The sequence below is a fragment of the Gopherus flavomarginatus genome, chromosome 17, assembly GCF_025201925.1.
Source record: "Gopherus flavomarginatus isolate rGopFla2 chromosome 17, rGopFla2.mat.asm, whole genome shotgun sequence".
NCBI lineage: Eukaryota > Metazoa > Chordata > Testudines > Testudinidae > Gopherus > Gopherus flavomarginatus.
The window spans coordinates 8,953,581-8,971,002 of record NC_066633.1 but is presented as its reverse complement, the minus strand read 5'-3'; the positions used below and the strand labels follow the sequence as shown (position 1 = coordinate 8,971,002).

Sequence of the window (17,422 nt, the reverse complement as noted above, 5' to 3'; positions counted from 1 at the left end):
AATTACTGTCCCTGCTTTTTACGGTCTTGCACACATGTGCACAAAATACTGATGTGGAAATAAAGTAACAATGGCAATAAATGTATTATGATATTAATGATACTGACCTTTGTAAAACACTTTGAGGTCTATGGATGAAAAGTACTTTATATGAGATAGGTATTATTATTACTTATTATTATAAATGTTCATTATGATATTAATGATGTTTTAGGATATTATTATAAAACAAATATAATAACCTAAGTAAATGTCAGATATTATAATCATCCAGGAAATAAAGATACTTGAACTTTGTATACGAAGCAAATAGCAATGATTAAGACATAATCAGTTTAATCTGAAGCAAGCGAGATTTAGGTTAGATAGTAGGAAAAACTTTCTAACTATAAAGATAGTTAAGTACTGGAAATAGGTTACAACACAGGTTGTAGAATCCCTGTCCTTGGGAAGTTTTTAAGAACAGGTTAGACAAACACCCATCAGGGATTATCTCGGTACACTTGGTCCTGCCTCAGCACAGGGGACTGGACTAGATGACCTCTTGAGGTCCTTTCCAACCCAACATTTCTGTGATTGCGTAGTTCTTTTTCATTAGATGAAGCTGATTACCTGCTCTCTCTGTCTTTTTAAGCTGTTGCAGATGAAGCTGGATACTATTTTTTCAATGGGAATTACAAAGTCGACAGCCCAAAGAACTTCAACATTGCAGGCACGGTGTTCAAGTACAGGAGACCTATGGATGTTTACGAAACTGGCATAGAATATATCGTCGCTCAGGGGCCGACTAATCAAGGCTTGAATATAATGGTGTGCTCTGGCTTTTTATATTTGCAGGGATAGGAATTACAGGAAGAGAAAAGTTGAATCCTACTGATTTCTTTCCTCTTGTGTGTTTCTTAACCACATTCGTACCGGTGGTCAAATCCTCTGGATGCAGCCCCAGTAGCTGAACTACATGCTGGGGATCTTTACACGTGGTGCTTGAATTACAGGTGGGAGTGGGAAGCACCCCTACTTCTCACAAATGTTGAAATTAAAGCAAGCCACTTGACAGTCAAGGCCCTCCTATTTCCCCCCTGTAATTTGAACACTGGGCTTGGGAGGAAGTTTACGTCTCCCCAGGCCATAAAACAGCAGCTATTCCATGACTACAGAGAGGCTGCTTCGCTGCTAATGCAGATATTTCCCCACTGAGTTTTCTAGCTGTGGCAAAACACGCAATTCAGGGAGAAGACTGTTTGAACATGACAAGCAAGGAGAGGTAAGGCAGGTCAGAACCAGATTCTCCCCCAGTATTGGATTGATAAGGCAGGGCTGCCCAGAGGATTCAGGGGGCCTAGGGTCTCCGAATTGCCGCCGAAGACCTGGCACTTCAGTGGCGGGTCCTGAGGTGGAAGGACCCCCCCGCCATGGGTCTTCAGGGCACTTCGGTGGCGGGTCCCGGAGCAGAAGGACCCTCCGCTGCCGAATTGCTGCTGAAGACTTGGAGCGGAAGAAGCTCCAGGGGCCAAGGCCCCGTGAGAGTTTTCTGGGGGTCCCGGAGCGAGTGAAGGACCCCGCTCCAGGGCCCCCAAAAAACACTCAGGGGGCCCCTACAGGGCCTGGGGCCTGGGGCATATTGCCCCACTTGCTCCCCCCCTACCCCCGGGCGGCCCTGTGATAAGGCCATAGGGAGAAGAGGTACAAGCAGCCTGCAGCTTGCACTTTACATGGCAGCCCCCAAAGTGGGCAGAGCAGGCCCTTGATGGGGTGGGGTCAGGACAGCTGAAAGTTGCATTGATTCGGTGGCTCCCTGGGGCAGCCCCCTAAGGAATTTGTAAAGTTTCCCCTTCCCGTGGATGAACACCCCACTCAGTAAACCTACTCCCCACAGGGAAAGAGGATCTTTGGGGTGAGCCTGGCCCCGTGTTGCTGACTGACACATTGTTTTACTGGCATCACCAGTTCAGAGAGAGCACGGGAGCCTTTCAAAGGCAGATCTGGCTTGAATGAATGCTGGTTTATTAAATTATCATTTTGGATGGATGACAAGCCTGGGCATTGGGGGTCGGGGTGGGGGTTGTCTATTCTTCTCCTTGGCATTAGTATCTCAGTCAACTGAAAATGGGAAGACAATTGGGCCATCAAACAAAAAACTGCCCAAATCTTAAACACAATATTACTGCTATTATGGGTTCCACTGCAAGGAAAGGAAAGAAATTCATCCCTATGCAGAGAACCTGCACACGGGCCATCCATCCCTTAAATAGTGCATGGGCCTCTTTACGGGGTGAATTTCACCCCCTGCACCAAATTCTGTCCTGGGTTCCCTGTACATGGCTTGCATTGAAGACACTGGAAGCCCCTTTATATCTCAGGGAAATGATTAGCAAATAGCCATGGGACTGCTGGTGCCTTGAGAATTTTCTCCAGCACCGCATTACCAGATGTTTCTTTTCTTTTCTTTTTTTCCAGAACGGATGATGGTAATAGTAATGATGGATTTCAAGGTCTGTGCAGCTTTTTATTCAGTCCCTCAGGGTTTAAGTGAGACTTAAATGGTGCACTGCCTTTGTACCAGCCCTCTGCACAGGGGTGAATTCCCCCCACCTCCGTGGGTTTTACAATGATCAGAATTGCTGGATGACTAATTCATAGCACCTAATTCACTGGGCAAACTGAGCTTTGTTTTCTGTTGGGCCAGTTGTCTGTGGGCAGCTGACAATTTTTTCAGAATGATTCATTATTACCAAAGGCTTTCCCCACACCTTTCATGCAAAGATCTCCAAGCACTTGAGAGAAAAAAATTGTAAAGTATCATTATTCTCAGACTGGATGAATGAGGCACAGAGGGGATAAGTGGCTTGCCCAAGTCCTTACGATCAGTTGGTGGAAGAGCTAGGACTAGGCTCTAGATTTCCCAATCTAGTGCTGTATCCACTGGGCAACACTGCCAAATAATTTATGATAACTTTCTGTGGTGCCAGTTACAATAGATATATGATATTAACTCATTCCCTAATGATATGGCAAAAGGGCCATTAAAAACGGATAAATAGATACTAACCAGCAGCCATTTTGAGACAATAAGGCAAAATGTAGAATTCTATGCCAAAAATACATTACATCTTGGTTAACAGTAATTTAATTTGTGTTGTTTAGGTATGGAACCAAAATGGCAAGAACCCATCTATAACATTTGAATATACTCTTCTAAGGAAGCCACATTCAAAAATTATTCAGCCTATTTATTACACCTTTTCTGAATCCGAGAGTGAGGAAAGCAGAGAGTTTGATGGAGAAGTGCCTTTGGGGTTTAGCCAGCGCAATGCAAGCTACTTCGGGAAACTCTCCAGGGAAAGGATAGATCTGGCGAACCAGGTGTTTGGGAGGCAGGACACTGAGGAAGACCTGAACTTGAGCAAAGGTCAGGAAACCAATGAAGTTTATGAAAGATCAGAAGCAATTGACTGTGAACCAAAACTGAAGGGCAAACAACCCAAAGGTAAGGAGGAGACCTGGACCTTGCAATGCTGCTCTTCTGAGTTTTTGATGAGACAAGTTCTGCTTCCTTGGTTAATTTTTTTGGAATCCTGGGAGAACTCATACAAATAGCTCTGGTTATCCACCCTCTTTGCCCGGAGGGGTCTGGTTTCTGGCTGGGCTGTAGGGATGGGGGCAGTTGCACATCCCAGCCGCAGGGGGCCATGGCAGTGTTTGCCTTTCTATCTCCCTCTTCCCAATGTCAGGAGGCAGCTGCACTAGGTTCTGTCCCCAGCCCTCTCCCCAGAACCCCCCCACCCCCACCCAGAACCCCCCTACACCCACCCAGAACCCCCCTACACCCACCCAGTAACCCCCACCCCCACCCAACCCTGCACCCCTCACCTCCCACCCAACTCACCCGCCCCAGCACCCCTTACACACTAGTACCCTCCTACCCCCACCCAGTACCCCCTTACCCCCACCCAGAACCCCCCTACACCCACCCAACCCAGCACCCCTCACCTCCCACCCAACTCACCCGCCCCAGCACCCCTTACACACTAGTACCCTCCTACCCCCACCCAGTACCCCCCTACCCCCACCCAGAACCCCCCTACACCCACCCAGTAACCCCCACCCCCACCCAGAACCCCCCTACACCCACCCAACCCAGCACCCCTCACCTCCCGCCCAACTCACCCGCCCCAGCACCCCTTACACACTAGTACCCTCCTACACCCACCCAGTAACCCCCACCCCCACCCAGAACCCCCCTACACCCACCCAACCCAGCACCCCTCACCTCCCGCCCAACTCACCCGCCCCAGCACCCCTTACACACTAGTACCCTCCTACACCCACCCAGTACCCCCCACCCCCACCCAGAACCCCCCTACACCCACCCAACCCAGCACCCCTCACCTCCCACCCAACTCACCCGCCCCAGCACCCCTTACACATTAATACCCTCCTACCTCCACCCAGTACCCCCCCACCCCCACCCAGAACCCCCCTACACCCACCCAACCCAGCACCCCTCACCTCCCACCCAACTCACCCGCCCCAGCACCCCTTACACACTAGTACCCTCCTACCCCCACCCAGTACCCCCCTACCCCCCCAGACCCCCCCCTACACCCACCCAACCCTGCACCCCTCACCTCCCGCCCAACTCACTCGCCCCAGCACCCCTTACACACTAGTACCCTCCTACCCCCACCCAGTACCCCCCTACCCCTACCCAGAACCCCCCTACACCCACCCAACCCAGCACCCCTCACCTCCTGCCCAACTCACCTGCCCCAGCACCCCTTACACACTAGTACCCTCCTGCACCCGCCCAGTACCCCCTACACCCACCCAACCCAGCACCCCTCACCTCCCGCCCAACTCACTCCCCCAGCACCCCTTACACACTAGTACCCTCCTACACCCACCCAGTACCCCCTACCCCCACCCAGAACCCCCCTACACCCACCCAACCCAGCACCCCTCACCTCCCGCCCAACTCACCTGCCCCAGCACCCCTTACACACTAGTACCCTCCTACACCCACCCAGTACCCCCTACACCCACCCAGTAATCCCCACCCCCACCCAGAACCCCCCTACACCCACCCAACCCAGCACCCCTCACCTCCCGCCCAACTCACCCGCCCCAGAACCCCTTACACACTAGTACCCTCCTACACCTACCCAGTACCCCCCTACCCCCACCCAGAAACCCCCTACACCCACCCAACCCAGCACCCCTCACCTCCCGCCCAACTCACCCGCCCCAGCACCCCTTACACACTAGTACCCTCCTGCACCCGCCCAGTACCCCCCTACCCCCACTCAGAACCCCCCTACACCCACCCAACCCAGAACCCCTCACCTCCCACCCAGCTCACCCGCCCCAGCACCCCCTACTCCCTAGTACCCTCCTATACCCACCCAACCCAGCACCCCTCACCTCCCACTAAACTCACCTCCACACAGAACCCCCTACCCCCACCCAGCACCCAAACCTCCTCCATTCAACCCAGCACCTCCCTACATCCACCCAACCAAGCACCCCTCACCTCTCACTCAACTCACCCGTCCCAGCACCCCCAACTCCCTAGTACCCTCCTACACCCACCCAACCCAGCACCCCTCACCTCCCACTCAATTCACCTGCCCCAGCACCCCAACTCCCTAGTATCCCCCTACACCCACCCAACCTAGCACCCCTCACCTCCCACCCAACTCACCCGCCCCAGCACCCCCAACTCCCTAGTACCCCCCTACATCCACCCAACCCAACACCCCTCACCTCCCACCCAACTTCCCCAGTACCCTCTACACTCTAGTACCCTCCTTCACCCACCCAGAACCCCCCTACACCCAACCAACGCAGCACCCCTCACCTCCCACCCAACTCACCTCCACACAGAACCCCCTATCCCCACCCAGCACCCAAACCTCCTTTCCATTCAACCCAGCACCTCCCTACATCCACCCAACCCAGGACTCCTCTTCTCCCATCAAATCCACTCCCTAGTACCCTCCTACACTCACCCAACGCAGCTCCCGTCACCTCCCACTCAACCTCCCCAGCACCCCCTACACTCTAGTACTCTCCTTCACCCACCCAGAACCCCCCTACACGCAACCAATGCAGCACCCCTCACTTCCCACTCAACTCACCTGCCCCAGCACCCCCTACACTCTAGTACCCTCCTTCACCCACCAGAACCCCCCTACACACAACCAATGCAGCACCCCTCACCTCCCACTCAACTCAACTGCCCCAGAACCCCCTACCCCCAGACCCTCCCTACACCCATCCTACCCAGCACCCCTTACCTCCCACTCAACTCACCTCCACACAGAACCCCCTACTCCCACCCAGCACCCAAACCTCTTCCACTCAACCCAGCACCTCCCTACACCGTCCAACCCAGCATTCCTCATCCCCTATCCAACCCAGCAGCCCCCATCCAGCACCTACACTCACCCCTGCCTGGCATCCCCCATCCCTACCCAACCCACCTCCACCCAGCTCCCCTCTACACCCTCCCAGCCTGCCCCCACCGAACCCAGCACCGTCTCCTGGCATTCCCACTACCCCAGTGCCTCACCCAACCCAGCCCCCAGCCCCTGGTTGTGGTAGGACAGGGAGAGCTGTGGCTTATTCTGTGTTCTCAGTGCTGGATAGAACGTTTGCAGTAGTGGGGAGTGGAGCAAAAGCACGATTTTCCTTTAACAAAAGCTTGCTCCTGTGACACATGTAACTGAAGAAGCTCTTCAGAACCTGGCAGCTATGAACTCCCAGTCCTCCAGTGTGAGTAAGTGTGATCCACAAGGCTTAACTGCCTGCAAACTACTCCCACGGTCCCTTGATGCAGCTGCACAGACCCATCGCCTGTACTTTCTGCTTCTCCCATCTCCTGTGTTGAGTTTATTTTGTGGTTGTTGTTCTGTCCCCCGCTTTGCTCCAATCCAGATTCAAATGCAACCAGGTCTGCTTACCTGACAGACAGAGATGACAGAGACTTTGACTCACAATTCACCTCCAAGGAGTTCCTGTCAGAAAACGCAATCACCGACAAGCTTCTGGACAAAACCTCGGACTCGAAAGAATTAGTCCGGAACATGACCACAAACAGCATCTTTGCCCAAGGGGACCCAATCAACTCTGTGGGGTCGCACATAGACAGCCTTTACGTCGACTACGAAGACAACGAAGGGGCTGTGACGTACAGCATCAACGGCACCTACATGGAGCTGAGCAGCGACAAAATAATCAACACTTCCTCGGAGACTCCATTTTCGAACGCTACCATTACTCTGACCAGCCCCCAAGGGAACAGAACCCACAAAGCAAGGTAGGGGACACGTTTTTAATAATATTCAATCCCACTGATTTCTGTGCTGTTCTTTTACATGCATTGCACATAGGGCAGTGCAAGTTACACATTTTGATCTGTAAGGTAAGTGGGATGAAGACATCATAACAGGTTTCTGCTAGAGGTTAGTTTGCAAAGAAAATTAAAAACTGCTGTCCGGGGAGGGAAAAGAATTGACACCTTAACAAGATGATAAAATCACTATCCTCATTAAAGGGACATTGGCCAGTGTATTTTTATAGCTTATTGCTCTCTGTCCATTGTAGCATTTCATTAGAGGACTGAATATAATAAAACCTCTTTTCCTACTAATTTTGAGTGCTCTTATTTGACCCAACACTTATTTTCCCCTCTCCCCTTTCCTTATATTTCTAATGCAGCAGAAGTTGGTATGGCTCCTTTTTGTGTACTTGTGGTCAATTGTCATCCACCAGCATTGTCATTGATGTCAGCAGGGATGTGCATACAGCAGCTTCGGGGAATAACCTGTGTTAGTTAACGATTGCTCGAGAGCCAGAGGGGGGGAGGGTAACAGCTTTTGTGCAGGTCCTACAAAAATAGGTTGGTTTGTTTCTTTTATTTAATTTATTGCTGAAGAAGCACTGGTGTTTAGTTGATATTTATTAAGAATACGAAAACACTCCCTACTGGCTGCTTGTTTTGAGCTAGGTCAAATATGGGGCATGAACTACAAAGCCCCTTGAGTTGGTGTTTCCTATTGACTGTACTGTGAAATGTTACTGGTTTTTAAACAAGGCATAGAGTGGATTTAACAATTATATGTACAGACAGGCAGGGCATGGATTAAGGGGCATTTGGGGACACACAGTTCCCCCTGTTAAGTTGTTTACTAAGAGAGCAGTTCCCCATAAGGACTAAATTATCAGCTAGTTCTCTTTGGGGCTAACAATACAGAGAAACGGTACAATTTACTGTAAAACTGGCACCAATCTTAGTGAGCACACTGCCTTCTTTACAGTTACTTTATGTGCTGGGAGATCTGGCAGCAGATGCTGTCCCCTGCTGTAGGGATGCACTGGGGCTGGAACTGTAGAGCAAGGGGACAAAGGGGTGAATTCCTTGATCATAAAGACACCATAAGGCACTCATAAGAGGTCCTGCATTCCCCCTCACAACCACTGGTGCAGGAGCTGCTGCAGGTAGGGTCAGGGACACAAGAGGGTATGTTGGAACAGGAGAGGGTGTCTGCAGCATACGCAACTAGGGAGATTCTGGGCTATTCTGGACTGCAAAGCAGCCGATAGGCAGCGCTTAGGATGCTGCCATCAATTAGAGCACCTCCAGGACAGTTCAGATTTATCCCAGAGGCTATTTGGCTCCTGGAGCAGTCCAGAATCCCCAGGCAAGAAGTGGATTCAAATGACCTTTGCCTGCCCTCCTCCTCAATTGTGCTGTCTGTGCTGCACCCTCCGGAGACACAGGGTACAATCGGTCTGGATGTCTGTTCTTGGTTCGGCCACTGATTTACTGTGTGACTTTGGGCAAGTTACTTCATCTCTCTCTGCCTCAGTTTCCCCACCTGTAAATTGGGGCTAGTGATGCTGACCTTTCGAAGTGGCTGTAGGTCTGTGGATTGAAGGCACAGTTGAAGTGCTCTGTGGAATTGCAATCTTCATGTCAATATATTTAGGCCCAAGAAATAACCATTAAAACAAACACACATGCCAGCGAGCTCCCTGCTAAGAGCTTTACAACACTGCTGAGTTACATTAGGTGTTAAGTCTATCAGCTTTATTCAGTCCTTGGCGTAGAAAAGGCTTTGCAAGGACTTTCTCTTGTGCTGCCTAGGAAAACGCTGTGTGTTTCGGGAGCACTTTCTGCAAAACCGGACTAGCGTCACTTAGTGTCAGCGGCCTATAATTTAAAGATGAATGATTTGGAGCGAGCGGATGGCCCAGTGGTTATGGTGCACGTCTGCAACTTGAGAGATCTGGTGCCGTTCCCCGGTCTACTGATGACTTTTTGTGTGACCTGGGGCCAGTCTCTTAGTCTCTCTGTGCCTCAGTTCCCCATCTGTAAAATGGGGATGATAGCCCTGCCCGGCCCTCACAAGGGTGCTGTAAATTTTAAACACATTCAGACAGGGGACCATATAGGCACCTAAAATAAAGAATTCTGCATATCAGCTGTGAAAGCCCCCAGTGACCTGTGGAACTTAAAACACACTGTCTGTTCTCCCCTCCCTGCCCCAAAGACAGCATTAGTAAGGGTTAATCCTGTTGAACAGGGTGCCCCACATCACTTGTTTTCCTAGAAGGTCCTTTATTAATGTTCCCTTTTCCCCCACTCCCACTGAACTGAAGCAAAATGCTAATTTTCAGAACAAAATAGTCACTGATGGTTTAAATGAGTTACTGTTTTCTCAGATTGAGTGTTTATACCTGGGCGTTGAAAGGCTTTGATTCTGGGTGGCGGCTGAACTGGGCTCGGCACATGCTGGGAGTGTAGAAAGATATCATTCGCACCCGCCCCGCTAATCATTGTCTGGCTTTGCACTGGGCTGACTTTCAACTGTGCCAGTTACTTGTGGTCCCCTAGGGCCATTCTGACAGCCATAGATTGTCAGGGCACAGGGATGTCACAGCCATGCCAAATGTTCACGAGCCACACCGTGTGCTGGCAGCGAGGGGTGGCTTAGGAGTGCCACAGAGACCCAGCTAGGCCAGAGGTAGGGCAGCTTTGTGCCACCAGGGCAGTGCAGAGCTGAATACACACAGCTAGGCTCTGGCCCCAAGCACTCTCCTTAGGAAGCAGGCAGTGAAAAAAAAGTGAGTGCTTCATTTAAAAAATATTTTCACACATTTCACTGAAACATCGTTCTCCGGCATGGTTGTTCAAAGGGTACTTATGACATAATTGGCAACTTGGTCTTCCAACTATAGCATGTGTGTGTGCGTACCCAAGTGAGCTCTGCCAGAAAAGGCCAGACCACACTCCAGTGCATCTCAGCACATCATGTACTGCATAAATCCACTGTCCAGAGGACGGTGGATCGAACAGATAAAGAGTATAATTGATGGGGACAGTTTCTGGAGATGCTAAGGAAAGCTGGCAGAAGGCAAATTGGAATTTTGTTGTTGTAAAACTGCTGGAGCCTTGAAAGCTTTGCCTCACTTGGGTACAGACAGGAGCAGAATATGGAGGGATTGGCCCCAAACCTGCCGGGGATGGAGATCTACAGCTATGCTGGAGAGTCACTGGCAATTGGGAGCCACTCCCCAGGGCTCCACAGTAGAGGACAGCGACAAGAGGAAGCGGGAAGCAGTGACTCTATGCAGCCTGCTCCCTTCAGATCCAGGCAGAATTGTAGTCAGTTGACCCAGTACTGACTATTCCTTAGGGGGAGTTGTGATCCCTGGATTGCGTGATGTCACGGCTTGCTTAGGAAGGGTGCAGCTATAGTGGAGGAAGGGAACAACTGTATTCTATGTTTGTCCTGAGATCTTGGTTCAGCTGCAGGCTCAGGGGATAGAGACCTCTGCCAATTCCATGTGGGTTAGGAAATTCACTCTCCCGACAGAGCAAAGCAGAGGGAACTCTGTGGCCATGCTTACACTCAGAGAAGAAGTGTATTTTTAACATGTTCACTAGACCATATGTTCACATATAGACCAGACAACTGTAGTTTTAATAAGTGTTGCTGGTCCAGGTAAACCCAGCCTCTCTCTGGGTGTTGACCTCCACCAGTTAATGTGTTAAACTACAACTGCCTTATTTGTATGAGGGTTTTAACACATGTTAAAACCACACTTCTTTCCTAGCGAAGTCTGCAAGTGAAAACACAGGTTATTGGCAAACCTTATGTATATTTTCCCAGGGGCAACGTGTGTCCCTCTTCACTGAATTCTGCTCTCTGCTGAAGCTGAAAGGGTTACGCAGTTGGAGCTGAGAACAGAATTTGGTCAGTTACTGTTCTGATTTTCTTTTGGAAGAGAAGGTAAAAAAATATGGACCTAATCCATATTATTCCATTAGTACCAATAAAATATACAGGTATCTGATTCTCAATGAGCCCTATCTCATTAACTTCAGCGGCAGCAGGATCAGACCCATATCTGCTGGCTGATAACATCTTGGGCCTGAATCCCCACTGATCTGCTTCTTGTACAGTCGAGTTCACAAGTGCAAAGTAGGTGCAAAATGCTGTTAAATCGGAATGGTTAATCTACTTCACACTCACTTTGCACTGGTGTGAAAATCTGGACTAGAAAGCAAAAAATATGAGTCCAAATTCTTTGAATATTAAGCCTCTGCATTCACTTGTAGTTGTGGGGGTTATTCTTCTGCTGCAGAGACCCTTGCTTGAATCCGGCAGCCAAAACAATAACAGATTCCAGGATGGTAATTTCTGCCAGAAAGAGATGTTTGCTTCTGTGGCCCCAGGAAAGCAGCTCATATGGGTGCGCCTGGCCTGTTGCAGAAAGGGGCTGGTGCTAATTTTTGTTGTTGTTGCTTGCTTCAGAAACATGGACACAAAAGCTCTGAGGCGGAGGAAAATGGGTGACCGTAGTGCAACCCATAATATTCATCATAATTTAGAAAAAACACCAGCCTGGTTGTATAACGACTCACTGCTGTTGGCATTTAGAAGAAAACAAAACAATAGTTATGTCTGTGTTCTAAATGGGAAGGGAATTAACTGTTACCATATGACGAACTGTCGAATTTGTCTAGAAGTTGTTTCTGCAACATCGTTACTTGTAGAAGAAGCTCTTTGAGTTCCGATCACATACATTAAAGGGACACTGTTGAGGGGGAGTTCTAGTCTCCAAATGTGATACCAGCCTATTTTGTGCATGCGTGTGTGTAGGAGGAAGACGAGAGTAATGCCATACATATTCCAAACGTCAAATTCTGCACTCAGTTATTCCAGTTTCAGTCTAGAGCAAGGGTTCTCAAACTGTGGGTTGGGACCCTGTTTTAATGAGGTCACCAGGGCTGGCATTAAACTTGCTGGGGCTTGGGGCCACAGGCAAAGCCTGAGGGTTTCAGCCCTGGGTGGCAGGGATTAGGTTACAGGCCTCCTTCCTGGGGCTGAAGACCTCGGGATTTGGCTTTGGTTCCCCTGCCCGGAGCAGTGGGGCTCAACCTTTGCCCCCCTCTCCTCTGCTGCCCAAGGCAGCAGGGATCGGGCGGGCTCAGGATTCAGTCTTCCCTCCTGGGGTTGTGTAATCATTTTTGTTGTCAGAAAAGGGTTGCAGCGCAATGAAGTTTGAGAACTGCTGGTAGGGTAACCCTTTTGAAGTCAATGAATTCAGCGACACGGGTGAAAATCCAAAGGGATCCCCAGTCACTGGAGTTATTTTGGAATCACACTGGTGTGACTGAGAAAAGAATATGGCCTGAAGAATATAGGTGGTGCTATCTTTCTCCAGATACATTATAAAAACATAAAAGGACAGACACTGGCCACCATTTTTATGGGTCCTACCAAAAATCATCATTTTATGCTCCCTCCCCGTCCTCCCTCACCCCTCTGGCTGGCTCAACAAGCAGTAGTTAGTGAGAAGACAGTTGTTGGGACTGCGTTGACATCAATGGGTGATGCTGGTCGGCGATAAAAGCTGTTTGGGCCAGATAAAGCATTATTTATAGCAAGCCAAGGTTGTGATTTTTAAACAAAAATAGCCATGTTAATTTCAGCTCCATTTCAAACACAGGAAGCGACTGTTTGCCAAAATGACAGAGGCAAAATCAATGGGGAAAATGAGATTGTTTTTAATTCTTCTAAGAGGTCATTACTAACAATGAAAGGAGGATACGTCTAAAAGGGAGACTATAAAAATACTCAACAGTGTCCTTTTAAAGCTTTTATGTGACAGAATGGACGTGAACTTTTCTCATGAATGCATAAATAAGGCAATTTCAGAGCTTCTGCTGCCTAGAAATCACACAAGCTGCATATCTTGCTAGGCCCGAGACAGCTGGAGATCAGGATATAACCGTATATACAATTTTAAAACACGCTAGCAATTTCAAGGGTTTAAACAAAGTTATGAGTGCAGTATTTAAGATTTGATTGTTGTAAAGGTGCAGTATCCCTGATGCATTATAATGTTACATTATATACCTATGCAATGAGGTTGTGATTCTTGGTTTTGTAAATGCTTGTATGTATACCAGGAGAAATTTATGATTCCTTTGCCAATAACATTATATTTGTGAATATCGTGTCCTAAGAGATGTACATTATATAAATAATTGAGCAAGCGTGACATAGAGGCAAATATGAACTTGGAATGCCTGTATGTTTAACAGCCAAGGTTTGTTTTGAAAAGCAGTCTGAGCGAAGTACTATTCAGCATTTAGGTTTCTGAAAACAGTAAATTTGTGGGATTTGAAAATCTCAAGTCTGTATAGGGATTGTTTGCGGTACCATATCTGAGCAGTAGTAATGAGCATGGCATAGTTGTATTTCATGTCGATATCACCAGGAAGGAGATACTGCACCTTTAATTACTGTATATTTAGGGTCAGGTGTATTTGAGCAGAAAATGCAAAACTTTGTTAAATTCTGAACTGTTTCTACTTGTGGGTATTTTTATCCCATTCTCTCTATTTCTAGACAGTGGAAGCTCTGCCTCTAACCAGGCTGGGGATTCTACTTGGGGATCAGGACAGGTATGTTGTAAAAAACAAAAAACAACCAACCAAACCAAGCCAAACCGAAACAAAATCCCCCCAAACCCAACCAAACCGCAACCGAATCAGTTTGAGTGTTTGATGTGACATATGAGGCTCTCCTTGTAAACGCTTTTTTTTTTTTTTTTTTTTTTTTTTTTGCTTATTGCTAGAAACAGATTGAAGTTGTTAAGAAAGGGCCAAGGTGTGAGTGCTGCTGACATGTACAGGTGGAAGCTTTCCTCCCACGAACCCTGCAGCTCTACATGCACCACAGGTAGTTATCAGAAGCAGCCAAATTCAACCTCTGCAGAAGTACTGAGATCACCCGCCGAGTGAGTCGCTTTTGTGTTTGTTAGAGATGGGGAGAACCTGGTAATGTTTAGGGGCCTGATCCGAGGCCCACTGGAGTGAATGGCCTTTGCATCAGACCTCAGGTGAAGTTGCCCTGATCTGCTAAAGCCCAGACCCTGCAATCAGATCTGTGCAGAGGAACCCGTGTCCATGGGGAGCCGCTTTCTGACCTGATAGTACTTTTAGTTCACTCTGCACAGGTGTAAATGCAGGGGAGAGGAAAATCAGGCCCTGTCAGGAACCAGCAGGCAACATTTTCAAAAAGAGCATCGGTGACTTAGGAGCCTCCTTCCCATTGACACCTAGGCTTCTGAGTCATTTAGGGATTTTTGAAAATAGTACCCATCTCCACTCCACTGTCAGCTCATTCCTTGCAATGTGTCACTTATTTTAAAACCAATCCTAACAATATGCTTTTAACACTTCTAAATAGATACAGGCAAAGCCCGCACAGCACGTTTTATATGAAACATTTGTATGATTTTTTTAAAAGTTCCCTTTCATGTACTGATTAAACGTTTTCTTAATTTACTAGCCCAGCAGGGCTACACTGCAGAATATGGTGCCCTGCAGGATCATAAAGCTTGCACCAAGTTTTCGCATACTGGTTTCTTGAATTGAGCCACTCTGCCAGTGGAATGATTGAAACCCATGTGCCTGGCTTTTTTTTTCTTTTTAAACTCTAAGGCTCCGTTTCTTTCTGACAGAGAAACTGTACAGCTGTGGCAGAAAACAAAGTAACATTTGTTGTTTGAGTTTATTTTGTTTCTCTCTTTCCTGTCCTCGAGTCTGATCTCAGTTACTTGGGTGGAATCTGGAGTAATTCCATTGATATCAATGAGTTCAGAATCTGGCCACCATCTTTCCCCCTATTCCCCTCTCAAGGCACAGTTTCAAATGACCAGATCTCCACATTTCATTGATTAGAGGGATGGAGAGTAACGTTGCTAATAGGTCTGGCCTGTGACCAATCCATGACTTGCCTTGAAATATGCATATAGGTAGAATGATCATCTGATAGTGGCGTTTGCCTGTATCATTTCATACATATTACAGTAATTAAAATAATCCAGATACTTCATTGCTTCTGGAATTACGTATGAAAAAAAGAGAGGAATAAAATTTTAGGCGGGAGACTTTTTAAGGGAATGAATGCACAGATCTTTTTGTAAGCATACCAGAGCGACTGGCTATGGCCCTACTATGAAATGTACAGGGACCAGGAATGTGGACAATGGTTCCTCAGTTCAAAATCCTGGAACCCACAAAGTTCAAGTATGTCCTTGAGTTCTGTGAGTCCTACTGAACAGCTGTCTCCTAGCTGAGGCAGGCTTTCGACCCGACCCAAACGTTAGCCAGTGGGGAATGTCTTATCCGAACCACTCCTTGATCCTCACCTTTTTCTGTTGACATGTTGCAGAGGAGTGCTGCAGTGTCAGGAGTTGGTAGGTTTCTTTTAGTTTCATGCAACTTTGTGTTTCAGAAACCTGGCTGGAAGAGCTGGAATTCTTAGTACCTGTAGTCAGATTAGTTTCTTGAGCCCAAGCCATGTCCCAGAAAGGACTGAACAATATTTATTCTGGCTAACAAGGCTGGAAGGGAAAAAGTCCCAGCATGATGACATTCTGCTTTCTGTGCTTAAACAGGGGAGGGGGGATGGATTCCTCTTTTAATAATCTTGTAAGAACCAATACTAGGCCAAGTGCACTGTGTATCTCCTGCAGGCAGTAAGGTGCAATTGTGGCACGAATTGTGTTGATGTACTGGGTGGAGGGAGGGAGATGGGAACCTCTTCCCCAGCCCCTTAGTGCACCCATACAAGAACTGGCCAGAATAAGAATCTAAAACTCTTTTGAGAGCCAGAGGGAGGGATCCTGCTAACATGCCTGCAGGCCTTTGGCAGCATGGTGAGACCCCCTGACCATCTTGCACCTATGCTAGCATTGGTCGCAAGTCCTGGTTGGGGTGTCATGCTGTTCTGTCTTGGAACAGCACTAAGGAGAACTTCAAAGTGTGCTACGCCCAGCATCCCCAAGGCCGCCCTGCTCCATACAGGCAGGAAGAACTCTCCATTGTTCCACTCCCTCAGTCCCATCCTCTTTCTGCCACCAGCATCCCTGATGACTGTCAGCTCAGGTCATGGCCCTTCACTTTTAATTTGGAAAGATATTTTGGAACATGCAGCTCACAAACAGTTTGGGTGTAAAAATCACCAAGCATGCTTTTTGTGTGTGTGTATTTTTTTTAAAAATAGGAGTGATGTCCACATATGCAATGTGTGTTCGTTATGATGGGATCGAAGTGGATGATACGTACTGTGATGCCATGACCCGTCCCGAGCCTGTCCATGAGTTCTGTGCTGGAAGAGAATGCCAGCCAAGGTACTATATCAGTAAGGAGTTCTTCACGGGGCCATACATTTTATCTTCCTTAGAATTATTTGGAGCTGGTGAGGATTCTCTTCTAGGTTTTAAGCAGTGATGGGCCCAAGCCACCAAGTTCGGAACCTCCCCAAAGTTTCTGGGGTGTTTGGATCTGGGATTTGGGTTTGGGCCCATCTCTAATTACAAGGGCTGTCTCCTTCCCAGGCCAGCACAGCAAAGTGGAGAAGAACTCTCTGGTCAGAGCCAGATTCTTCACAGTGAATTAGGTTGAAACATGCTTTATTGATCCTTGGATGTTTGCATTAGTCAGGGGCGGGACAACCCTCTTGCACCACAGGCCTTGCTCCTGTGGTGACATGGTGGATAGGCTGGGAAATTAGAGTTCTTTGGAGCACTGTGCAAGGGCCTTGCCTGGCTGATGGTATAAGGGAAGGAGGCTTCCTGATCCCTCTTCCCCTCCTGCACCTTTCCCAGCAGTGACTCGCATGGCAGGACTCAACTTTGCTCCCAAACAACAGCTCCTGTTGATGTAGAACCTAGACCAGTTTCATTCTCCACTCTTATAAGGGGAAGCAGAATCAGCCAACATGTGTTACATGCTCAGAGCTTTGCTAGCATCAGTGATCATGCTAGTGCACAATGAGACGCATCAGCAACAGCATTGGGTCTAAGTGCGAACCCTGGGTTCGATTCCCCAAACTCT

At 48.3% G+C, this 17,422-nt stretch overlaps 1 protein-coding gene across 5 annotated transcripts in view; it reads left to right on the top strand.

Moving 5' to 3' along the window:
• The window catches only part of ADAMTSL2 (ADAMTS like 2), a 56,545-nt gene that overhangs the window by 20,665 nt on the left and 18,458 nt on the right, over positions 1-17,422 (top strand). For 4 of the 5 annotated variants that reach the window (XM_050926073.1, XM_050926074.1, XM_050926072.1 and 1 more), the window contains 5 exons: positions 635-810; positions 3,145-3,487; positions 6,937-7,318; positions 14,155-14,258; positions 16,590-16,716. In XM_050926073.1, the coding sequence (XP_050782030.1) occupies positions 635-810; positions 3,145-3,487; positions 6,937-7,318; positions 14,155-14,258; positions 16,590-16,716 (1,132 nt within the window). The remainder of the gene's footprint in view (positions 1-634; positions 811-3,144; positions 3,488-6,936; positions 7,319-14,154; positions 14,259-16,589; positions 16,717-17,422) is intronic. The other variant, XM_050926075.1, reaches the window with a different exon arrangement.